The sequence below is a fragment of the Octopus sinensis genome, linkage group LG2, assembly GCF_006345805.1.
Source record: "Octopus sinensis linkage group LG2, ASM634580v1, whole genome shotgun sequence".
NCBI classification, from domain to species: Eukaryota; Metazoa; Mollusca; class Cephalopoda; order Octopoda; family Octopodidae; genus Octopus; species Octopus sinensis.
Genome location: NC_042998.1, coordinates 172,156,486 through 172,184,142, shown reverse-complemented (window position 1 = coordinate 172,184,142; position 27,657 = coordinate 172,156,486). Strand labels below are relative to the sequence as shown.

The 27,657-nt window shown below is 36.9% G+C and overlaps 1 protein-coding gene across 1 annotated transcript in view; it reads left to right on the top strand.

The window, feature by feature from the left end:
• The window catches only part of LOC115231552 (28S ribosomal protein S35, mitochondrial), a 55,144-nt gene that overhangs the window by 1,985 nt on the left and 25,502 nt on the right, over positions 1 to 27,657 (top strand). Inside the window, exons 2-3 of the mRNA XM_029801554.2 lie at positions 4,274 to 4,356; positions 8,391 to 8,510. Of these exons, the coding sequence (XP_029657414.1) occupies positions 4,274 to 4,356; positions 8,391 to 8,510 (203 nt within the window). The remainder of the gene's footprint in view (positions 1 to 4,273; positions 4,357 to 8,390; positions 8,511 to 27,657) is intronic.

The window sequence follows — 27,657 nt, the reverse complement described above, 5'->3', positions numbered from 1 at the left end:
TTTCTTAACTTCTTTTACATCAATTATTTTTCACATTTTCTATAGTTGGATATCTTTCTTGATACCAACCCTCACCTGTTTCCAAGCAAGGTAGTATTTCTCCATGGCCGATCTGGACACGTTTTCATGGACGGTAGGAAACAAACGACGTTATTTGTATGCTGGTGGCGCTTGTTTACAACATAACGCAATGTCAAGATAAGTGGGTGGTGAACATATACACATGTACAACAAGTGTCTTTCAATTTCTGTCTATCAAATACATTTTCAAGACTTTGGTTGGCACAAGAGAATGGTAGAAGACACTTGCCTGTGGTGCTGTTCGCTAGAACTAAACACAAAACTCATGGTTTGGAAGTCAAACTTCTTAACCCCAGAGCCTTGTCTGTGCCTGTTATAAATAATTGAATCAGCATTGTCAAGAAACTAAAATAATATTTCTTGTCTGTTAGACCTAATATCTCACTAAGTTCAGCACTACCTATTTCTTTACTACCCACATGGAGCTAAACACAGAGGGGACAAACAAGGACAGACAAACGGATTAAGTCGATTACATCGACCCCAGTGCGTAACTGGTACTTAATTTATCGACCCCGAAAGGATGAAAGGCAAAGTCGACCTCGGCAGAATTTGAACTCAGAACGTAGCGACGGGCGAAATACCGCAAAGCATTTCGCCCGGCGTGCTAACATCTCTGCCAGCTCACCGCCTTTCAAGTTCAGCACTACCACTGGGCCATTTTGTGCCTTTAACAAATTCCATTCTGTTGCAAGCACCCAGATTAAGCTCTCTGACTTGAAAATAACTGCTTATTGTAATGCATTGCATCCAAGTGAAGTTTTGGTTTTCTCTTCTCTTTACTCTCATCAGTCTCAGCAACCTTGCAAGAGTCATGGATGTTGTTATTCTTAAAAGTATTGTAGTGGTAAAAGTATAAGACACTCTAGACCTGAACTAGGAGTATAAGAATAGAAATAAAGAATCAGGTATAACCTGCAGTTTAGGTATGACACAGTAATAATGCAATATAATATTAATAAATACATCTTTTACACTTTTCAATGCATGGGAAAGTCTTTTTGAAAAATATGTACATTTACATCTTTGAACAATTGTCCAACTATAGGTTATTCTTACTATTGCTAATTGTTCCAACTATAGGTTATTCTTACTATTGCTAATTGTTCATCCACAAAGTAGGGACTATAACTTTTTTGTTTTAACCAGAAAGACTGAAGCAAGCAGAGTTATGTACCTTGCTCAACAAAAACTGCTGTATCTTAATATCGAACCATAACCATATAGTGCAACAATGTTATTGCTATGTCTCAAAGGTTCCAGGAAATTATAGCTTTGAGATATTGGAAGTGAGTGTGATACATTGAGAAATGGTGAGTTCAGAGCAGTTATTTTATTAGGAGATAGAACATACTGGAGCATGTTTCTAAAATGTCTCGGAATATCACTGAAATATTTATCTTCTTGTAATGTATCTAGTGCAACTTAGTTTGATGAATCTCGTGTTCTCCAAGCTATACCTATGGAGGAAGTTGAACTCACTAACCCACCACCTGTCAGTTTAGCAACAATTTTGCTGTTTATATTATCAAGCTCAGCTGTTCCCTCTTTCTGGCACAGTTCATCTTGAGAAACTGACTATTGAAAGTTAGTTGATTGACTTAACCATGCTCCCAGCATAGAATTTAGAATTAACTAATCATTCCAGGAAACTATAGCTTTAAGATATTGGGGTGAGTGTGATATATTGATAGATGATGAATTCAGAGCAGTTATTTTAGGAGGTAGAACACTCTGGAGCATGTTTTCTAAAGATTGGAATAGATTGTTGTAAAACAATCTTCCCAGTAAAGATAACCTCGCTGAACTTATCATCTGTCTGTCTCTCTCTCTCTCTCTCTCTCTCTCTCTCTCTCTCTCTCTCTCTCTCTCTCTCTCTCTCTCTCTCTCTCTCTCTCTCTCTCTCTCTCTCTCTCTCTCTCTCTCTCTCTCTCTCCCCAACACAAAGGCACAATTTCTCAACTGGTACTTATTTTATTAACCCTAAAAGGATAGATTCACAGAGCTTGAGATTTGGGAGAAAGCTAAGCCCTGTCAATTACTGGTTTTTTTATTTTCATTGATCCTGAATAGATGAACAGGCTAGATATGAATGTAAATAGTTGTAACATATACTTTTATTATTTATGTGCCCTTTTCAAGCCTAGCCAGGCTGATGGACCCGGTTTCTATGGCATATATGTTCCCTCCAGCTGGAAGGGCACCAGTCCATCACAGCATTACTCAAGAAACAGGAGAAAAGTGTGAGAGAAAGTTGGGGCGAAAGAGTACAACAGGGGTTGCTACCACCCCCTGCCAGAGCCTCGTAGAGCTTTAGGTGTTTTCATTCAATAAACACAACACAACACAACGCCCAGTCTGGGAATCGAAACTGGGATCCTCCAACCGCGAGTTTGCTGCCCTAACCACTGGGCCATTGTGCCTCCACAAACACTGCAAAATATTTTATTTGATGCTATAATAATTCTCCAAATCCACCACCCTAATAATCCTTTCAGATTCTGATACAAGGCCAGAAATTTTGATGGGGTGGGAGCAACTTGCTTACGTTGATTCAAGTACTTGAGTGGTACTTTTTACTATTGATCCCCAAAAGACAAAAGGCAAAGTTAACTTCAGTGGCATTTGAATTCAGAATGTAAAAAGCCAGAAGGAATACTACTAAGTATTTTGGCCAAAGCATTAAGGATTCTGCCAGCTTTCCAACTTCCTAAAAATAATAACAACAATAATAATAATGATAATTTCTAACAACCTAAAAACAGTGAAATTTATCTGTAGTAAATTGGATACAATACTCAAAACATTTTAATATTTTTATACAATTTCTAATAATATTTTATTAGGTTGAGGGAAAAGTTTGTGTGCCATATTAAAATGATACTCTTTACTCTTTTACTTGTTTCAGTCATTTTACTGCGGCCATGCTGGAGCACCGCCTTTTAGTCGAGCAAATCGACCCCAGGACTTATTCTTTGTAAGCCCAGTACTTATTTTATCGGTCTCTTTTGCCGAACCGCTAAGTGACGGGGACGTAAACACACCAGCATCGGTTGTCAAGCAATGCTAGGGGGACAAACACAGACACACAAACATATACACACACACTTATATATATATATATATATATATACATACATATATACGACGGGCTTCTTTCAGTTTCCGTCTACCAAATCCACTCACAAGGCTTTGGTCGGCCCGAGGCTATAGTAGAAGACACTTGCCTAAGATGCCACGCAGTGGGACTGAACCCGGAACCATGTGGTTGGTAAGCAAGCTACTTACCACACAGCCACATATATTTTTGTGGTGTGTGTGTTCATTCAGTTCATTATTTTAACATGGTGCACGTACTTTTTCCAAGTATTATAAAAAATATAACCGAAATTTTTAAACATCAAATGGCAAGGAGAGTTCAGCTCAGTAAAATAGAAATCAAAGGGGTCCATTGGTATAACAAGGTTGAGAAACACTTTTCTAAGCTAAAAAAAAAAAAGTTTACAAAACTGGGTGAGTAACTTAGTTTGATTATATCATTCTAATAGTGGGTTGTTACTTCTTTCTTTTAGTTCTATAATGTGGTTAGTTCCCCTCCAACTTGTCTTTCAATTCTTCATTAAAACTATTGAACACGATTTATAAATAAAAACAATTGGAAATTCTTAAATTTTATTTTCTTCAATTTTCACTTCTAACATTAGAAATAATTAGGATATTTAATTCATTTTATAATTATTTTATAAATACTAAAATTGCTAATTTTTAATACCAAAATGTTAATTATGTTGTGTTACATGATGACATTTCTGTTAAATAATCCTGAATTCATTTCTATTAATTAGTATAAATACTATTAGAATGTTTTTAGAACTTCCAAGATTTTAACATTTTTTTTTAACGATTTTTGTGTTTCCATTAACGTAATGAATCACAAAAAATATCCAGTATAATCAAAACAGTGCACATGTCTGTATTGTTATATAAATTTATATGACTGTGTGTATTTTAAGAGCATAGGATATAATTTTACTACTTAGAGAAAAGCGAAGACAATGACATGAAGAAGGAAATTAAAGTACATTGGCAAAATGAAAACAAAAACTGTGTTTAATTGTTTAGCCTTTCTAATATATAACCTTGGTTTATTTTTAGATTTATTTCTATAATTATTGATTTTATTGTTTGACAGAAAATGAAGAATTTAGGGTGCTTGAGATTCCAGGTGTTAACATAAAAAAAAAGAAAGGAATGCAGAAAAAAAGAAGAAAAGAGGTAATCAGTTTTAGCTTTTCATACTGTTCTCTTTCTCTCTCTCTCTCTCTTATAAATGTGATTATATTTGTTGAAGAAATACTTTTTACAGCTGGATGCTATTCATATGTAGTAACCACTCAGCTTTGAATTTGTTGTTTAGCTCTGATTAAGCTGAAAACTATGCTCTAAAGCACTTCAACTATGACCTGAAGACCCCCTTCGGTCAGGCACCGACCATGGGTTTGCACCTAGAGAGATACCCTCTGAGGCACAAGTCTGGGCAAGGTTGTTTTATGGAAGACCAGCAGTCGCCCATGCATACCGGCCTCCCCTCTCCACGTCACCGATGTTGTCCAAGGGAAAGGCAAGGGCTGATACAGCTTGGCACCTGTGACGTCGCAACTCATTTCTACAGCTGAGTGAACTGGAGCAACGTGAAATAAAGTGCCTTGCTCAAGAACACAACACGCAGCCCCGTCCGGGATTCGAGCTCACAACCTCACGATCGTAAGCTCGACGCTCTAACCACTGAGCCATGCGTCAACTATGACCACCCTCCCTAGAATTACATTAATGAATGTATCTTTCTATTATTTTTTTTTTTAAGTAGGTAGAGGCTCAGGGAGATTTGGCTGCTATTTCTAACTTGCTGAGCAACTATATTGCTTCCTTCGTGTCTCACAAGTGTCAAGTTAGAATGAGTGCTATTTTCTCACAGCTAAATTTAAGCATTGTAGAGTTATTCGCCTTGTTTGAGAGAACAAGAAAATTGTTAGGTTAAGATTTGAACATAGGGTCATGGTGGTAAGCATATAGCCAGTGCAAATATACTTTTAATATGTTAATTTAATTTTTTTTTTACTAAACCCTAATCTCTTAATTGTTTATTAGTGATCTTTATCATATCTAACATATCTCCCAAATTGTAACATTAAATAATGACCTTCGTGCCCTATTGTAGGTGCTTGATATGATCATATATACTTTCAGCCTCACCAGTGATGCCAATAAGAAAACTTTTAAGTGGCCATTCGACCTGCTAGAAATAGCAGTCAAAATGTTCAATTTGCAACAAACTGAATAATGTAGTTTAAGACACACCCCTACAAATATAGGGTGACTCGTAATATGCCTTAAATCATAAGAGCTGCTCAATCAGTGTCAACTTGGTGCTAAGTAGCAACAACAGTCTTGAGGTCATAATCCTTTGTCTTCCATGCTGTTGGTTAAAATTATAGATAGTGTTGTGCTGCAAAGCCAAGTACATGACAATGTTTGATATGGTAATCAGCTTGTGGCTTCTTCGTTGCTAGCAAAACCATTTTGTGTATCTTTGTCTTTACTCCTATTTATGAATGGCTTCATATATGAGCAATATGCACATAAATCCATATCTCTGTAGGTTGTCCTGTACTTGGATGATAAATTTCTTAAACAATTTTTGTCTGTCACACTTCATTGTACTTCCATTAGTATTGACTCTCTTCTTGACACACTACTGTGTTTTATTCCCTCTATCTTCTACTAAACTCACAAACTTGTTATTAGAACTGCATTCCTCTGGAATTCTCTTCCTGCCAACAAACATACATATTTACAAAGTAAGAAAACAGCACAGCTCCCATGACTTCAGGAAACATTTTTTCACGCTGAGAGTTGCTGAAGCATGGAACAAACTGCCGGCATTGGTTGTTAGTTGTCGGAGCACTGCATCCTTCAAAACATCCATGCTTCCTGAGATTCGCCAACACTACACTTGATTTTCTCCCCTCCATACACACACAAGCATGTATCTGACTCATACATTGTTCGCTTTCCAGACATTTCTACATTACTGCATGTACTTTATATGCACTTTCTGACAAGTTGTGGTGCAGCTGAGCACTGTATACAATAATTTCATTATTATTATTATTATTATACTGTGTTTCAAACTTGAAAATTAACTAAACTTTTTACCTGCCTATTCCAGAATGACTATCTTTAACTGTGGATTCTTCTTACTCCTTTTCTGATTAATTGGTTAGAAAGAAAAAAAAACAGAAATCTTAGTCACTGTCTTCCGTAACCCATTAGCATTTACTGGCCATATTTAGCCAAATTATTCTACCTGTTCATTGCTTAAATTGACCAAATATGGCCTCTCACACTAACCCTGCAATATCATTCTAAAAACATTTAGCTACCCCATCAAAATCTCATTGCTACAAGATAATAATGTGAATAAATAAACATTACATTTGACAGAATAATGTAAATACTGAAGGGTTAAACTTCCTAAGTGAAGTCATTCTTTAATATAAGCACCTTTTGTGTTTACTTGTACCATAATTATTACTATTTGTGCAGTGGAATATATTCATGCAGTACTATTCAGTAGTCATCACTCACTACTAGCAAAAGCAACAGTCTTGTTGATATGATGTAGAGCTACCAGTTCAAAAGTTTAATTAATCCTTTAGCTTTTAAACTGGCCATATCTGGCCCAAATATTCTGCCTGTTTTATGCTCAAACTGACCAGATCTGGCCTCTCACATTTACCCTACAATGTCATTCTAAAAATATGCAATCACGTCATCAAAATTTTGAAGCCATACGATAATGCATGATTATTTGAAAACAATGTGAATAAATAAGCATAATCTGAATGTTAAAGAGTTAAATCCACCACATGTGTTGTGTAATGTTAGTTAGTTAATCTTTTGGCGCAAAAGCAAAAAGCAAGGCCATGTAGGAGGACATGGAGTTATGTACAGGGTGGTGTTCATGTAAAGAGTTCAGGCCACTTGAGGTCAAGGGAGACTTTGAACAAAGCAGTCGTCGGCATCTTCACCATCTCGTCTGGCAGCTTGTTCCACGGATCCGCAACCCAGACAAAGAAAGCTCCTCTCCTTCGATTGAGATGAAATCGTCGCAGGTAGAGCTTTTCGGAATGACCTCGCAGCCGACGCTCTGGAGCAGGAGTGAAGATAATGTGATAATGTATCCAGTTCTACAATACTTCAGTACATTTGGCACGTAAAAGCACCCACTACACTTTCGGAGTGGTTGGCATTAGGAAGGGCATCCAGCTGTAGAAACTCTGCCAGATCAGATTGGAGTCTGGTGCAGCCATATGGTTCGCCAGACCTCAGTCAAATCGTCCAACCCATGCTAGCATGGAAAGTGGACATTAAACAATGATGATGATGATGATGACACCAAAATTACCATTTTTTATTCCATTTTTAATGCATTTTTTTGCTATAACTCGCTAAAAATGCTTATTTAGTTATTTCCCTTACAAACCCGATCAATGCCGGGCAATACTGCTAGTTTGGTATAAAATCTAGCAAAAGCACTATATTGGCTCATTTTCAAATGATTTTGTGGTTCTATCATATCATTAAAAGTGAATTTTAAAATAATTTAAATCTTTATTATAAACAAGACTTTATTCAGTTTGGAGGCATTTTGCATAATTAAATTTCCTTCTTAAGATTCAAATTTTATAACTTTGTCTTGATTCAAAAATTAGTTGTTATTGAAAATTAAGCTTTAACAAAAGATGAAACTGTATATACATACATATATATATAAGAGATATGGGTGGAAATGGCACAGAAGTAAATCTAAGACATTTCAATTTAAGTGGGAATTTAATAAAAAAAAGTATATAAAGAAAATATTACCAGTTTTGATGAATCTCATCTTATGAAACATGTTCTTGACCCCCAGAGAGAAGATAAACTGTTTTTACTTCAAATTTTTATAAATTTTTACTGATATTTGATAAGATGAGATACATCGAAACTGGTAATATTTTCTTTATATTCTTTTTTATTAAATTCTCTCTTAAATTGAAATGTCTTAGACTTACTTCTGTGCTATTTCCACCCCCATCTTTCATATATAAAAATTTTATTTGTATAGGTCTCTAATCATTTTTCAACCTATATATATATAGATAGATAGATAGATAGATAGATAGAGATAGAGATATATTCTCTCATTTATTTTCTTTAAAAGTGATTATTATTTTTTCCTAACATTTATATTATTTTTTTTTCAGTCTCTTCCTCCTCGTTATCACAAAATGAAAATCACAGATGACTGGACAAACGTTTGGCCGACAGCATCAACATTCAAACACTCTGCCATTCCATTTCCTGTTAGACAGGGTTTCATTGCGGTAAGCATTGCATTTTCTTTTGATTTCACTAATTATTATATTATTAATATATAACCTTTAAAATGGCAAATTCCACACTGCAAACCAAATCTACCCTGGAAACAACATGAACTTCTTGAGATTTCATTTACCCTCATCCATATTATTATAGTGATGAGTTAACAGACTCTTTTTTCTGTAAAGCATCAGAAAAAATGCTTTATGGTATTTATTCTGATTCTTAACATTCTGAGTTCAAATCCTGCTGGGATCAAATTTGCCTTTCGTCCCTCCAAGATTGATAAATTAAAACACTAGTCAAGTATCGGTGGGTGGGTGGTTGACGTAACTGATTTGCCTTCTCCCCTTATAATTGCTAACCTTGTGATAAAATATGAAATAATTAACCTTTTAACATTTAAACTAGCCCAAATATTCTACATGTTTTACATTTAAACTGACCAAATTCGGCCTCATACCTACCATAAAATGTCGTTATAAAATTATATCATCATATCATTGAAATCTAGAAGCAGAGAGATAATGTATGATTAATTCAAACCAATTTGAAAAAATAAGCATTATGCTCAACAGAATAATCTGAATGCTAAAGAGTTAAGGCAACAAACTGGCAGAATTATTATTATGCCAGACATAATGCTGAGTGGCATTTCATCTGGCTCATTATGTTCAGAGTTCAAATCCTACCAATCCTGCATACTGGAGTCAATGGTTGCAACTAACACCCTTCCACTACAATTACTGGCTTTGTGTCAAAATTAGAAAAAAATTATTATTATTATTATTATTCCATCCATTCTTTGCATTCAAGGCCCATGTTTCATTACCATGCAGCATTGCATGCCCACTATTCCTGGGTGAGTCATGGAAATAGAGTCTTCAGATGACTCCTCCATAGGGTCCTATCAGAAGCTACCTTCATTACACTTTCTGGCTGGATTCTCAAGCAGGACCAACTGAGACTATGGGTATCTTATTCTTGGTCTACTTCTGGGCTTGTAGTTCATTCCTGCAACATTCTAGTCATGTGCCAGTCGTATTGGAGCTGTTACCTATCAATGTGGAGGAGTAGTGACTCAGCCTGGAGATAATCCCTGATCTCCAAGCTAAGTGCTTTGTTAAGTAACATTGCTCCAGAGGTCCTTTGGAGGAGCCCCATTTCAGCTCCTTGTATTTACAATCATTTACAAGGTATTTACAAGGTAGCAAGCTGATAGAATCATTAGCACACTAGGCAAACTGCTAATTGGCATTTTGTCAGTCTTTACGTCTTGTATTCAAATTCTGCCAAGGTCAACTTTGCCTTTCATCTTTTTTGGGGGTCGATAAAATAAGAACCAGTTGAGCAATGGATTCAACATAATCCCTTCCCCAAAATTGCTGGTCTTGTGCTAAAAATTGAAATTATCATTATTATTATTATTAGTAGTAGTAGTAGTAGTAGTGACGGTGGTGTCATTGTGTGCCATGAAAGATGAATTCTTTAGATTAATATTTTCCATATTTCTTGTCATAGTGTCTGTAAATTCTCTATTAATATTCCTTACATGCAGTTTAAACAGTTTTTCTGCTGGTATCATCATCATCACTTAACATCTGTCTTCCATCTGGGCTAAATGGCTTGACAGGAGCTGACAAGACTAGGGCTCACACCAGGTTCCATAGTTTGTTTTGACTTGGTTTGTACTAATTCAATGAACACTGAAACAACAATACTGCAAAACCTACTTCCACATCCTCGAGGTTCCCACCAGTGTTCACTTATCCACTCACCTGTGCTACATGCTGTCTCCCCAATGTATATCCTGTCCTGTTTCTGCACTGTCCCTCAGTATACTTTATACCATAAACTACAAGACTAGTTTTACAGTTTATCTGTGGATTCACTCTGCATACTATACAGTTGCCATCTGTACAGCGGGGTCTCTTTCCATTCTTAACACATGCTAGAAAAACAGAATGATTCAGTTAATAAACTCAGTATAGAAACAGTACTAAGATACATAACTGAATCAGTTTGCATATGAGAAAATGAGCTCAGTCACTGGGATAACACCAGCGTGTTACACACACAGGAAATGCACAAAAGAAAAAGTGGAATAATGGTTATAATATATAAAGCTGTTAACTGATAAATTAATGTAACCTAGAAGACACAAATGATGGCCAATGTCAGAGTCAGCATAAATGTAACAATTCCATGTGTTTAAAAATTCAAGAAAGAAATAGGAATATTAAACCTAAGGTCAATAAAAACAGGACATTTCAAACAGATATGGTTGAACTGTGTCAGTGACTAGGTTACAGTTGTGTGACCAAAAGTGTCTCTTCTATGAAGTAGTTGATCACACACACACAAATATAGATAAATAGGTGTCTGTGTGCGTGTGCATATGTTTATGTATTTTTATAGGTATGTATAAGTGCAGGCATGAATGTGTGATTAACTTTGCTTCTGAAACACTTAGTTTCATTTTCAGTCACACATCTTGATATCTTGAGCAAGTGTTTTCTACTGTAACACCTTGCTAATCAAAGCCTTGTGAGTAATTTTGGTTGGTGGAGGCTGAAAGAAGCCCATCATAATATATATCATCATTATTATTTTAACATCCACGTTTGGCATTAGGAAGGGCATCCAGCTGTAGAAACTCTGACAGATCAAGATTGAAGCCTGATGCAGCCATCTGGTTCGCCAGCCCTCAGTCATACATCCAACCCATGCTAGCATGGAAAGCGGACGTTAAACAATGATGATGATGATTTCCATACTTGCAAGAATCAAACAGAATTCACTAAAGCAGATTTTTCTGCAGCAGTATACCCTTCTTGTCATCAACTCTCACCTGTTCTACCGTTTCCCCTTGGCCAGAAATGTTTTCATGGAAGTCTCGATCCAAAGGACATTACTTATCTGATTGCAACACTCATTTACAATTATCACACAATGTCGAAACAAGGAGGTACTTGCACATTCACGCAAATTTAGTCCTTACACACACTCACATAATTCAGTTTCCATTAACAAAATCCATTCAGTGGTCAGCTCAAGGCTATTATGACACTTGTCCATGATTCCATGCAGTGGGACTGAACTTGAAACCATGTAGATGAGAAGCAAATTTCTTATCCACACAGCGATGCCTTCATCTATGTGTGTGTGTGTGTGTGTGGTTGTTCCTCTTTGTCTTGACATCATGTGATCGTTATAAACAAGTGCCATCATCATACAAAAAGTATCATTTATTTCCAATCTTCCATGAAAACATGTCTGGTCATGAGGAAATATTACCTTGCATGGAAACAAGTGAGGGGAAGGGCCTCCAGCTGTAGAAAATCTACCTCAGTTCCATCTGACCATTGTGAGCATGCAGTTAGAAATGTTGTCTGGTTATAGTACTTGCTGATGATGCTCTCTTCATAGAAAGACAACTGCAAGAGAAAATCTTTATCTAACAGTAAGCCCCTCTTCCTTTCATATGTTGATCTGATGATGGACCTTTGACAAAGTAACACACTTTGTAGTCTGGTTGCTTTTAAGGAAAATAAGTGCAGATGAATATCTTGTGAGAGTAACATAAGATATGCACATATAGTCAGCAAAGGCACAGGAGTGGCTGTGTGGTAAGTAGCTTGCTAACCAACCACATGGTTCCGGGTTCAGTCCCACTGCGTGGCATCTTGGGCAAGTGTCTTCTGCTATAGCCCCGGGCCGACCAATGCCTTGTGAGTGGATTTGGTAGACAGAAACTGAAAGAAGCCTGTCGTATATATGTATATATATATTTATGTGTTTGTGTGTCTGTGTTTGTCCCCCTAGCATTGCTTGACAACTGATGCTGGTGTGTTTACGTCCCCGTCACTTAGCGGTCGGCAAAAGAGACCGATAGAATAAGTACTGGACTTACAAAGAATAAGTCCCGGGGTCGATTTGCTCGACTAAAGGCGGTGCTCCATCATGGCCGCAGTCAAATGACTGAAACAAGTAAAAGAGTAAAGTGAGAGCTAGATATGCTTTATTTGAATGACTTTATTTTAATCAGTTCTAATTCATTTATTATTTCCTTTACTTGTTTCGGTCATTAGACTGCAGCCAAGCTAGAGCACTGTCTTGAGCTGAGGCAATGCCAACAGTCAGTTGCCTTTTTAAATATTCATTTATTTTATAACTGATCCTCTTTGTGGTATTTGTTATCCATTGTATAGTTCCAAAAGTTTATTTCTGTTGGAGGATCAGTTAAATTAAACTTGGAGGTTTTCCTGCATCAATAAAACTCTCCCTCCACCCTCACGCTCCATATATGTATGTATATGGTAGAGGAAGTTTTATTGATGCAAGCATAGTATAGCCACAGATGCAGCTGTGTGATACCTTGGGCTTGTATTGTCTACTAAAGCCCTGGGCCAACCAGTGCTTCAGTGCCTTAAGAGTGAATTTGTTAAATGAAGACTCAAAGAGCCCCTTTGCTTTTATATATATATATATATAAAAGAATTTTTTGTGTAATGAGATAAAAAAAAACCAAGGCTGTATAGATATTAGAGCATTTATAGACAGAAGGTCTTACAGCTGTTTCTAGGATATTAATTAATAATATCCCTTCATCGGAGACAGTGTGAGAGGAAAAATTAAGGAAAAATGCCACTGATATAGAACCAATGTTGAACCCTTTATTCGCAATATTACTGAATCTGGAACTTAACTATGGTCTGTCTATAGCACTTGTTCATCATTACCTGACACCTTTGGGTCTCAATGACACCATTATCTCTTATAACCTCAACTTCTCGCTATATATATATATATATATATATATATTATATATATATATAGTGTAAATGTATATGTTTAATATAATGTTGACTGTTGGAAAAAAGTCATAACCTGTTTGGAAACTCTGTGTACCCACAGTTGAAACTCAGAGAAGTAAAAGATTGACTCAACCATAATAAGTATGTGTATCCTTGTCTTGACATCATGTGATGGTTGTAAACAAGCATCACCATCATGCCAGCAGTGTTGTTCATTTCCAGCCCTCCGTGAAAAACATGTCTGGCCAAGGGGAAATATTATTTTGTTTGGAAACAGGTGAAGGTTGGCAACAGGAAGGTTATCCAACCCTAGAAAATCTGCCTCAGCATATTACATTTAAGCCATACAGGTATGAAAAAGTGGATGCTAAATGATATATTTGTGCAAAAATCTTGTACTAAAGTCTCAGTGTTACTCAGACCTTGTCAGTAAAATTAGGTTAGCAAAAGTTCTTTGAAATCACATCGGAACTTGTTACATATTTTTATTCCAAAGCATAGTGTTAGGGTAGAAGTGTCTGTAGAACATAGCCACTTAAATTATATATCAATTAGCTAGTAGTTTTTTTAATTAAACAACTAAAACACTTGTTGAAATTCACAAAGTAGTCCAACATTATCTTATTTGAGAACTGAGCATTTTGACTATAAACAGAATATAACAATATGAATCCAAAACATTTCAGATTAAATCAGTAAAATACAACAACAAGGAACTTTGATTAAGATTGGTTAAGATTGACCTAAAAAAAATTAGACTAACGCAGGAAGTGGCTAACAGATTTGGCAATTTATCAAAAGGTAACCCAAACATTGCTACCCAGTAGATTTAACATGTAAAAACAAACAAAACTAAAAATGATTGGGCAGTTTAAGAGACAATGAATTGCTTGTCTGAAAAGCTTAAAATAATGTGCCATTCATGGCTATATACTAAGTGCTCCAATATTAATACATGAACAAAACAATGGTTTGTTTGTGAAGGAAGTTTAAAATAACAAATCTGTTTTTCTAACTTAAGACTAGATAGCCACTTCTTCAGTGTAGTTTAAAACAAATATGAATGTCTGCAATAGGATATTTCTGTTTTCTGTTAGGTATTAACAAATTTTGATTGTACACTAATTCTATTTTGTTTATGTTATTTGTCTGTGGTGTACTTGTTGTGTAATGAGCAGGTGACAGTGGCTTAGTGGCAACTTATTCGAACAGGAACCTTATGAGGATGTAAACTTAAACTGGAGAATTGAAAAGGATATTTGAGATACCAAAGTGTCTCAAGAAAACAATAGTGGCTATTAAGGAAACTTGAATTGCACTTTAAACTAATTATAGAGAATGAGCTTGTAGTTCTAGGTGATAGCAAACAGGGTGATGACCAAATGCACTTTCACCATCTGCAATAGATTTTAACCAACATTTGAAGTAAGTTATGGATACACCAGATAGGCGCAGGAGTGGCTGTATGGTAAATAGCTTGCTTACCAACCACATGGTTCCAGGTTCAGTCCCACTGCGTGGCATCTTGGGCAAGTGTCTTCTGCTATAGCCCAGGGCCGACCAATGCCTTGTGAGTGGATTTGGTAGACGGAAACTGAAAGAAGCCTGTCGTATATATGTATATATATGTGTGTGTATATGTTTGTGTGTCTGTGTTTGTCCCCTTAGCATTGCTTGACAACCGATGCTGGTGTGTTTGTCCCCGTCACTTAGCGGTTCGGCAAAAGAGACCGATAGAATAAGTACTGGGCTTACAAAGAATAAGTCCTGGGGTCGATTTGCTCGACTAAAGGCGGTGCTCCAGCATGGCCGCAGTCAAATGACTGAAACAAGTAAAAGAGTAACGAGTAACTGAAATATTTATTGTCTACAAATGCAAAGTATTATGATGTATACTGAATATTCTGTATCAGTCATCATGATTCTATGTCTATTCTTCCATGCTAACATTGGTTGGACGGATAATTATGATCAGAGTTCCTATGTGGGCTTATTGTGTTTCTTAGAAAGGGTTGGGAACCATTTCTTATTCACACATTCCATTTTTACCATGGTTTCTGTGCTTAGATCCTTTTTCTAATACCAACCACTTTACAGGATATATTTGCTGCATATTATTGTAGCACCAACACCCTAGAAGTTGTCTTTTCCCTAGCAATATTAATGAGTTCCCTACATTGTCTCCATTCATTAGCCAACCACTTCACTGAGTTTACTGGATACAATTTAAATAGGTATTAGCACTAGAGTTTATGCGTCTCTAGCAAGACTAAGAAGTATTCTCCACCTTGCACTGTCTCTATTTCATCATCATCATCATCATCGTTTAACATCCGCTTTCCATGCTAGCATGGGTTGGACGATTTGACTGAGGACTGGTGAACCAGATGGCTGCACGAGGCTCCAATCTTGATCTGGCAGAGTTTCTACAGCTGGATGCCCTTTCTAATGCCAACCACTCCAAGAGTGTAGTGGGTGCTTTTACATGCCACCGGCACGAGCGTCAGTCAGGCGGTACTGGCGACGGCCACGCTCAAATGGTGTTTTTTATGTGTCACCTGCACAGGAGCCAGTCCAGTGGCACTGGCAACAACTTCGCTCAAATGTTTTTTCACATGCCACCAAGGTGATGCTGGTAACGATCATGCTCAAATGGTGCTTTTTACATGCCACTGGCACAGAAGCCAGTTAGCCGCTCTGGCAACGATCGTGCTTGGATGGTGCTCTTAGTGCTCCACTAGTACGGATGCCAGTCATCAAATTTGATTTCAATTTCACTTGCCTCAACAGGTCTTTGCAAGCAGAGTTTAGTGTCCAATGAAGAAAAGGTATGCATAAGTGGGCTGGTTACACCCCTGGCATAGGCCACGAGATTATGGTCTCATTTGGTTTGCCAGGTCTTCTCAAGCACAGCATATTTCCAAAAGTCTCGGTCACTAGTCAAAGTCTCTATTTGCTTGACATAATTGAGATGGTGAATAAAAGAGAGAGAGTAACAAGAGAGAAACAGTGACAGTGAGTGGATGATAGAAGAGGGTGTAATGGAAGAGAGACTGATAAACATGTATATTGTGGTTGTTGGTAAAGAGCTTGACTAAAAAAATGACATGAAAAGTGTAATGGAGGAAGAGAGAGTGATTGGCAGAAGTGAGAAATTTGGTGATGCAATTGGGAGTTATAGAAGTTTTATGTGATGAAAGAAAGAAACTAATGGGTGTCAGTGGTGAGTGATAGAGGGAGTACTGTGTGTGAGAGAGAAAGACAAACATAAAAGGAAAAGAGTGATGGGTCCCAAAGATGAGAGAGATTAATGGATGTCGATAGTGGAAGATAGAGGGGGATGAAGGAGCAAGAGCGAGAGAGAGAATGTGTGTGTGTGTGTAATGGTTATCAGTATAAAAGGGTGATGGTAGTGGAATTAAATATGGACAGTTTTAATATCTCATTCCTCAGACATTGTATTGGGGGGAGGAATAGTGTTAAGGAAGTACAGTGATAAATGAGAAGGTATCAAAGGAAAAAGGGAAGGGTGTTGGATAAAAACTTAACATAAACATAATGGGTGAGAGAGACTGTTGTGTAGATATTATGCAATAAACCTCTATTGCCACTACCATTTTTATGTCCCTTTTGCCATGTTCTCTCAAGATAGATGAATCTTTTCCAGCAAAATGTTTCGCAACTTGCTGCTGTATTTTGTCTTATGTGAAGTTCAATCTCTTGAAATCAGTTTTCACCACTTGGTCCTATATCTTCCTAGATCGCAAACTCTTAGAGCACATAGCACTTCTTTTACAACCAGCATTTTCCATATCCATCTTGGCTTTAAAATATTGCCATTCTATGTTTGGAGTGCATGTTAAAGTCAACATTTAAGATTGCTGTTTTGAATTTTATGCTAACCAGTGATTTATGCCTGCTTAGGCCCTATGATTCTATGTGTATCACTAACAGAAATTGCTGCTATGTCCAGCACCTGAGCATCTACCATTGACAAGGCTACAGAAGGCCGAAATTATGTAATCTGGTAGTCTCAGCAGTGGCAATGGTGGATGATTTATCTCCTCACTAGTAATGTAAAAAAGAGTACTTATATGCACCAAAAGCCAATACATGAGTTTCTCTCATGGTAACTTATCACGGTATCCTATGTTCTAACACAACATCCACTTTTAAGTGGAGATAAATATTACCTTTTTGTATTAATACTGCTTCTTTTGCCAATATTTTTTTTTTGTAGTAGGATGAGTAGGGCAATGTACCTCATACATAGAAATGGTGTTGTTAGTGATTATATATGTAGATGTATGTGTATGTATGAATATATATAGATAGCTGTATCAGCTTAATTTCATGTCCATATTGCTATACTGAATTGTTATGGGTTAGGCAACTCCCATTACTTATTGTGGTCTGCATCATATGACACACAGCAACGGAGAAAATGGGCCGTTTTAGTTGCTATGTATTTCTTAGAGTGCAGGCCGGATGCATTTTATTATAAAAATCAGTGCTCTTGAGGTTTTCCTAAGCATAAGGGCTAAAGAGTTCTCTCTGTTCTCTATCAATTCTTATTTACTGGTCATCCTAGATTGGTAGCATCAGATGTAACAGACAGAATCTTCATTCCATTTATATGTTCCATTTTGGGGGAACGTGATTTCTGTGACTAGATGCCTTCCTGGGGAGAACTTGGTCATGGCAAAGAAATTTTGTATTCCATTTTAAATATAGTTTGATGCTAAAAACACTGCTCTGTTGTGGTTTTTTTGTCTCATCACCCAGCATTGTCTAGCACACAGCAACAAAGAAAAAAAGCCTACTGTAAGTACTGAGGTCAATTCATTGGGCTAAATGTTCTAGTGCCCCAGCATGCCTGCAGTCCAATGACTGAAACAGATAAAAGATATACTCTCTCTTTTACTCTTTACTCTTTTACTTGTTTCAGTCATTTGACTGCGGCCATGCTGGAGCACCGCCTTTAGTCGAGCAAATCGACCCCGGGACTTATTCTTTGTAAGCCCAGCACTTATTCTATCGGTCTCTTTTGCCGAACCGCTAAGTGACGGGGATGTAAACACACCAGCATCGGTTGTCAAGCAATGCTATTGGGACAAACACAGACACACAAACATATACACAGACATATATATATATATATATATATATATATATATACACATATACATATATATACGACAGGCTTCTTTCAGTTTCCGTCTACCAAATGCACTCACAAGGCATTGGTTGGCCCGGGGCTATAGCAGAAGACACTTACCCAAGATGCCACGCAGTGGGACTGAACCCGGAACCATGTGGTTGGTAAGCAAGCTACTTACCACACAGCCACTCCTGCGCCTATACATAGAGAAACTCTTAAAATGAATCGTTTTTTTCTATTATTATATAAATTTAGGCAGTCATAAAAAAAAGACATATTTTCTTTTTGCTCATTTAATTCAGAGTAAACCCATTTATTTTTTTTTCTCTCTTTGTCCAGAGATAGATTTAACAGTAATTATATCTTCATTTAGTTATGACACTTCTCATATAATTGACACAACCTAAATGATGTATATGGGAAGATATATAATCATGAAAAATGGGAGAGGCTAGATCATGATCTTACAAATTTGTATGCTGGTATAGCTGTATTTTTACAAAGTTCACTTGACAACCACATGGGTCTAGGTTTGATCCCAATTTGTGATACTTTGGACAAGCGTGTGGGTGGGAGTAAAGGGAGCGAGTTGTAGCCTTGTAAGAAAAATTTTGATTGAAGCATTGTAGAATGCTGTTTTATTCTTTTACACTTTTACTTGTTTCACTCATTTGACTGTGGCCATGCTGGAGCACCGCCTTTAGTCAAACAAACTGACCTCAGGACTTATTCTTTGTAAGCCTAGTACTTATTCTATCAGTCTCTTTTGCCAAACTGCTAAGTTACAGGGATGTAAAATTGGTTGTCAGACGATGGTGGGAGGGATAAACACACACAAATACATACACACACACACAGGCTTCTTTCAGTTTCCGTCTACCAAACTCACTCACTAAGGCTTTGGTCGGCCCGAGGCTATAGTAGAAGACAATGGCCCAAGGTGTCACACAGTGTGACCCAGAGCCATATGGTTGGGAAGCAAGCTTCTTACCACACAGCCATTCCTGCACCTATTGTGTATTATATAATTTGTGCGCATGCTTGAGTGCTTCTGTCTGTGTTATACCATTGTAAAACGACTCATCAAACTGCATTTGTTTATGTCAAAAGGTTACTTAATTATGCAATAGATAATGATCAGTAAAATAAGTACTGGGTTTAATATAATTGACTGAACTCTTGAAGGGTTTTAGTCAATCATACCAATGCCAGTACTTTTTCTTTTTACTGATTTCAGTAAAAGAGTTGACCATAAATGTTTTTACTTCTCTCCCTGGTTGTGTGGGTTTTACATGATGGAAGGGTTTGCACTCAGCACTCCACAGTGATATATTGATCAAAATATAAAATATCTTTTTGGTGTGTGTGTGAGAGAGAGAGAGAGAGAGACAGACAGACAGACAGTTAGACAGAGCATGAGTGTAACTTTTGATTACATTCATTCATTCATTTACATTCATTTACTTGTTTCAGTCATTTGACTGCGGCCATGCTGGAGCAGCACCTTTAGTCGAGGAAATCGACCCCATTTTTTATCCTTTGTAAGCCTAGTACTTATTCTATCAGTCTCTTTTGCTGAACCGCTAAGTTACGGGGACGTAAACACACCAGCATCGGTTGTCAAGCGATGTTCGGGGAGGGGGCAAACACAACACACAAACATACACATATATATATATACATATATACGAAGGGCTTCTTTCAGTTTCCATCTACCAAGTCCACTCACAAGGCTTTGGTCAGCCCAAGGCTATAGCAGAAGACACTTGCCCAAGGTGCCACGCAGTGGGACTGAACCCGGAACCATGTGGTTCGTAAGCAAGCTACTTACCACACAGCCACTCCTAGATGAGAAATATGTTATATTTTCAGCAACTGAATTGCACCTCCACTTGGTACTTGTTTTATCAGGGATAAAGGAACGATAGATATTGTGAAATGTTTCTGTTTTCTTCATGCTGTTATTTGGTGGGCCCAACAGTAGAAGAACATGGAGAAAATAATCAGGCTGCTGGAATTTTTTTAAGGTAGATAGTGAAAAAGGATATGGTTTCAGACAGAGCGTTTCTGAGATAAAATCCATTGCAGGGCAGGAAGTTTGCTTATTTCAGCTTAGGATACATAATTCTTCACTCTTTTGGTGTACGTAACCACTGGAAATAAGTACCACACCATTTAGGAATGTTACCTGCTTATTGTTTGGAAATCTATCTGTAGGATTGAAAGGATTTGTCTTATTTTATCTAACACTAGGAAACTTGCAAGTGTCTTTTACTGTGGTCTTGGCTCAGCCAATCCCTTGTGAGAAAAATCAGTAGACCAAAAACTATATAAAAGCTCATCCCTCTCTCTTTCTTTCCCATATACATACATATAAATGTATAAGTATGTATATATATATATATATATATATATATATACACACACATGCTATATGATCAAAAGTATCTGGACATCCAGCAAAACATGTATTTATCATAGAGGGTGATTCCTTAGATCACAGAGGATTCCACAGTACTACCACTTACCATGCAGAACACATGGTCAGTGATTTCAGACAGCACTAGGCAGCAGAATGGGATGCTCTGTAGAACTAACAGACTTTCAAAGCAGTCAGGTGGTCAGGTACCACTTGTCTACTAAGCCTGTGTGTGAGATTTCCACCCTCCTAACTATCCCTAGGTCCACTGTTTCCAATGTAATAGTAGAGTGGAAAAGTGAAGGGATGTGTACAACCCAAAAGCATCCGAGCCAACCTCCTATGTTAACCCCTAGAGACCATCAAGTGTTGAAGAGAGTCGTACAGCATAATTGTCTATCATCCCTCACCACCATTTCACAAGAATTCCACACTGCAGCAGGATCTATTTTGTTTGTCATGAGGTGCAGAAACTTGGTTTTCATAGAAGAGCAGCTGCCTATAAGCCACACATCACAGAGACAAATGCCTATCACCACCTTGCATGGTATAAAAGAGCATTGAAACTAAACTAGAGCACCATGGAAAACTGTTGTGTGGAATGATGAATGAAGGTACACAATGTGGCAATCCAATGGTAGAGCGTGGTTGTGGCAAATAGCTGGGGAATGATATGCAGCAGCCTGTATAGTGCTGAGGGAAATTCAGCAGTGATGAGGGTCATGGTTTGGTCATGTTTCTCCTGGAGGGAGCTTGGCCCCTTGTTGCTTTATGTGGCACTGTCACAACACAAGCTTACACTGACAGTTTAACCACTTTCATGTTGACTACTGTTCATGACCAGTTTGGGGTTGACCATTGTGTCTTTCAACATGACCGAGCACCCATCCATACTGCAGAGGTTGTAGGGAAGTGGTTTGATGGCATCAACATCTCACTAATGGACTGGCCTGTGTAGAGTCCTGATTTAAATTTCATCAACATCTCTGGAGTATATTGGAATGTCAACCTTGTGCTAAATTGCACCAACCCACATCGATACTCTTGCACATTTCAGTTCCACGGAGAATGGACTGCCATTCCCCAAGAAACTTTTTGTCACCTGACTGAAAGTATGCCTGCGGGAGTAGAGGCTGTCATCAAGGATATGGGTGGGCCCACCATATTGACTGCCAGTGTTCCCAATAGAGGTTGGCCCAAACTTGTACTTTGTTATCAGGTGGGTGTCTGGATACTTTTGATCACATTGTGTGTTTGTGTATGCTTGCATGTACATGTGTATTTATGTGTGATTGTTTAAATCCGTCACTTTGCTAGAAAAGCAGTGTGCAAAAAATTGTGTTTGTTAACATTCCCTGGCCACGAATTATTTGTTAGCTCTGCTGTCTAACTTGGGAAGTGGGTTAGTGATTGTAACAGGAAGGACTTCTGACTATAAAAATATCTCAATATATACATTCATCCAACCTGTGCTTGCATAGGGAAACGGATGTTAAACAAATGAATTAAACTGGCTGTACACATTTGCTTTCCCAAACCCTTTCAGACTTTATAAATCTTGTAGTTATTCAGATTTAAAGCTATTGAATGCAGCCTTGCCTCCTAAAAGCGTTGTTTGTTAGTTCTTCCTACAAGGCATTTTTAGAAATTTTAGGTCAATGAGATTGAGTTGAAAAAATTTATAATCTGAAATTTAAACAGAAATCAAAATTCAATTTAAAATAATGTGTTTGAATTGTAAAATCTTTTTAATTTAATTACATTTCATTCAAATCTCCTTTTAAATGATTGTTGAAATTTCAAGTTTTTTCTTAAATAAATAAATAAATTTTAAAAAATTGATTTGGAAAAACATTTTATAATCAAAACCTCTATAGAAGGTGGTGAACTAGCAGAATTGTTAACATACTGAAAAAGTGCTTTGCAGCATTTCTACTGACTTTTCATTCCAAGTTCAAATGCCACTGAGGTTGACTTTGCTCTGCATCCTTTTAGGGTCAGTAAAATAAGTACAAATTGCATACTGATGTCAACGTAATCAACAAGCTCCCCTTCACTAAAATTTCATGTCTTGAGCCTGTAGTGCAGAGAATTGGAAGTTCCATACGAAATTACCCATTTATGTATGAATGGCAACCAGTAATGATGAGCATAATTGTTCAGTTTTAAATTCATTGCATGGAACTCTGTTGTTAAAAGTTACATTAAAATAGTTGTTGCTACAAGGCTTTTCACCATCATCATCATCATCATCATCATACCTCCATCCCCCATACTTGCATGAGTTAAGCAGTTTGACAGGATCCAGTAGGTCTAAGAAATGCCATCACATTCCAATGTCTGCTTTGGTATAGTTTCTTTGACTGAATGACTTTTCTTATGTTATGCTTTTCCTACCGCTTTTATTTTTTATAATAAAACAAAATTTTGAAAAAGTTAAAAAAAAACCAGAAAATATCTGAAATTTTAACAAGAACTTGACTCAAAATTAAGAAAATAGAATAAAAAAATTAGTTAAATTCATGATGATGATGATGAATTTAACTAAATTTTTTATTCTATTTTCTTAATTTTGAGTCAAGTTCTTGTTAAAATTTCAGATATTTTCTGTTGTTTTTTTTTAACTTTTTTTTTCAACTTTTAAATTAAGTTTATGAAATGTTCTCATAATTGAAAATTCTCTTCCCGGTGGTTGATACAGAAATCCACTACTAATTAATTGAGCTTTCAAACTACTGTTTGTAAAAAGAACAGGATTTAGACAAACACAAAGGAAATTTTATCGTCAATGACTTAAGGCTTGTAATTACATCAGGGTATTGCGTATAGTGTTACAGCATAGCTGCATTTGATGTTGGTAACCATGGCAACCATTTTCTGTTTGTACTCCTACTTTTAGCTACATGCATTTCTTATCCATATTTGAGTCCTTGCCACCTCTGTTACATGTAGTAGCTGTTTAGCATTCCATAGACTAAATATTCTTTCCCAATTTGTTAAGTGAACTATAAATTCTTGTCATTTATTCTATGGCAGCAAGTTTTATCTTACTTTTAAAGGTAGAAGAAGATATTATATCTTTCTGTGTGTGAGAACAAGTAAGAAAGAAAAGAGAGAGAGAGAGAGAGATGTATTTGATGTCTTGAATGGGCAAGAGCTCTGTTATAGGTACTTAATCTATTTATATCAAGTGAGGTATGTAGTTTTGTAATTAGGAATAAAGTTTTAGAATTAATTAATCAAAAATATAAGAATTTTTGTTTTTTAATCACAGAAAAAATGTCATTTGCTATAATAAAAAGAATCAACCCAATTGGGAATTGAAACCAACCTGCTGACTCCACTTATCATGTACATGTGTGTGTGGGTAGGCTTGTATTTATAACCATACAATTCACACATGCACACAAATACCCATATACATACCAGCATAAACACATTTGCACATACCTGCACTAATTCATATACACATACCTATACAAATCCATATGTACAATCCTACACAAATACACATGCACATACATGAAACACTTAAGTACATACCAATACAAAACATACTGAAGCACATAAACACATCTGTGTGAGAGAAGGCGTTTTTTTTTTTCTTTATAAGTTTAGTGTTGGTAGTCAGACTGTTGTTGGTGCAGTAGTTCTCATGATCGCAATAATTAGAATAACAAGAGGAAATCTCTTCACATTGAAGCAGCTGCACAAAAAATTTGGAATGGAATAAAGTTCTGGAAATGGTATGGGCAAAATATTTATTAAAGAACGAGAATCAGAATCAAAATCGAAATCGATCAACATCAATGGAAATTGTAGCTGTGATACCAGTGCCGGTGGCACGTAAGTGAACCATCCGAACGTGGCCGTTGCCAGCGCCACCCCGACTGGCCTCCCTGCCGGTGGCACATAACAAGCACCATCCGATCCTGGCCGTTGCCAGTGCTGCCTCAACTGGCCCCCGTGTCGGTGGCACGTAAAAAGCACCATCCGACCGTGGCTGTTTGCCAGCCCCGTCTGGCACGTAAAAAGCACCCACTACTCTCACTGAGTGGTTGGCGTTAGGAAGAGCATCCAGCCGTAGAAACATTGCCAGATCAGACTGGGCCTGATGCAGCCTTCTGGCTTCCCAGACCCCAGTTGAACCGTCCAACCCATGCTAAGATGGAAAGCGGACGCTAAATGATGATGATGATGATGATGATGAAAGAGTTCAAAAGATGCAAGTAAATTGGGCAGATTTTGCTTTGGATGACAAAGTTGGTGGGCTGTGAGTAAAAGAGTCCCTATTACTTGTTGATGTTTAGTTCCAGAGAAGTCCTTTGGCAAAATATCTGAGTTGTGGAGAAAAGATTAATGAAATCATTTTTATTCTTATTTACATTAACAATAGTTTAAGAACCTTAAATTGCTTGAAAGGCATATCCTTACATACTTTGTCATAAAATTCTGATTGGTTAGATAACAATGTTCAAATCTATAGAAACATCTGATGCAGCTTTTTCATTTTTGGTATCATGTAACAACAACAATAATGACAATAACAGTAAGGGCTTCAAATTTTGGCACAGGACCAGCAGTTTTTGAGGAGAAGGGTGGTCGATCACATCAACCTCAGTACTTAACTGGTACTTATTTTATCAATTACAAAAGGATGATAGCAAAATCGATATTGGTGGAATTTGAACTCAAAACATAAAGACAAACAAAATGCAACTAAGCATGTTGCCCAGCATGCTAACAGTTCTGCCAGCTCACTGCCATCATCATCATCATCATAATAATAATAATCCTTTCTATTATAAGCACAAGGCCTGCAATTATGGGAGAGGAGCTTGTTGATTACACCAACTCCAGTGCTCAACCGGTACTTATTTTATCAGTCCCAAAAGGATGAAGTGCAATGTCAGCCTCAGCAGAGTTTGAACTCAGAATGTAAAGACTGTTGAAATGCTGCTAGGCATTTCACTTGGCACAGTAACAGTTGTCAGCTCACTGCCTTTTTAATGATGGTGGTGGCGGTGGCGGTGGCAACAATAATTAATAATAATTGTTTCAATTTTTGGCTCAAGGTCAACATTTGGAGCAGGGTAATCAATTACATCAATTCCAGTGCTTGACTGTTACTATATTTTATTGACCCCAAAAGGATGAAAAGCAAAGTTGACCCCCAGCAGGATTGAAGCTCAGCATGAAATGAGCCAAATGTCTGATGTGCTATCAATTCAGCCTGCTGATCATCTTAATAATAATAATAATAGTAATAATAACAATTTTCTCCTTATACACACATGCCAACAACTTCCTGAATTTCTTCTACCTTTTCCATACACTTGCTACTCAACTTTTTATACAATCAACTCCAGCACTAATTACGTCATTAAAAGAAACTTTTGACTACATTTAATGAGCTGCCTAGCATTGGTGCTGCTGCTGCTATTTCTGTACTTCTCCCTTCTTCTATTGCACTGGTTCACTGTCATTCTGTCAGAGATCCTACTGTATCGTTTGTGTACCTCTAAAACAAATGTATAATAATCTTTAGTTGTATTTCTCTTACAAGATAAAATCATTTGCATTTGCCTATGCTAGGTGCAGGCATTGTTGTGTGATTGCAGCCACATGGTTTCAGGTTCAGTATCACTATGCAGTGGCCTCACATGCCATCTATTATAGATCAATGCCTTGTGAGTGAATTTCATTGGTGGAAATTGAGTGGAAGCCTGTTTGTGTGTGTATGTGTCTTTTGTGTTTGTTGTTCCCCACTCTCACCCACGACATGCATTTAAGTCATGAGAATGTTTCGCACGGTTCAGTCTTGGTTGAACAGAACTCTGATCAAAGTTTTTTTCAGTCCTGACTCTTCTGCTTTTTTGCCTATTTAGGATTACATTGGCCACTGTATTCTTTATTTTGTAAGACAGTAGGGTCTGATTTGAGGGAACATAACTATTAGTTCTAGCAAGTGGGACAACCACATTGAGATTGTTCTGGGTTGTTCTATATAACTTGTTTATCCCTCTTAATACTAATCCACCTGAAATTTCCCCTAGTTCAAGACACAAATTTCCTGTTTTAACCTTTTGCTTTTTTACTCACATTGTTTTGAAGTAATCATGCATTGTTTCAAAGCTTTGCGATTTCAGTTATGGGATCGTTTATACTGTGTATGACATTGTATAGTGGGCATGAGAAGCCAGATATAGCCAGTATGAATATAAAACAGGTAGAATATTTGGGTCAGATGTGGCTAGTTTAAAATGCTGAAGAGTTTAAAGTGATTTAAATTATAATTTACCATCAAAATTTCTTGTTTAATTATCTTCCAAACCCCAGCTTAATAATGACAGTTATTTTACTAAAGTCTTCATTATTTTAAAAATGAATAGAAACAAAGTGTATTTCAAAAGAAACATGTAACAAAAGGTTATAGTTGTAGTAGTTGAAATAATTGACATCTTGCCAATGATGTCCTTGTTTCATTTCCTGGCTGAAGATAAATCAAACAAAAAATGTTGACATTCCAAAGACCTGCTGCATTTAAACTCAGTTAATCATCTATTTGTGCACATATTTAGCTATGTAATTGTGTTATTACTGCTGTAATTATTACATTTGTATGTAGTTGTGTAATTATTATTGTTATTTAATGTGTATTAGTTTGCCATTTCAAAGTGGCAAGAAATTTAATTGTACCAAATTCCTTCCTTGGAATATGGTTCAAAGACACCAGTTTTGCCAACATGATATGT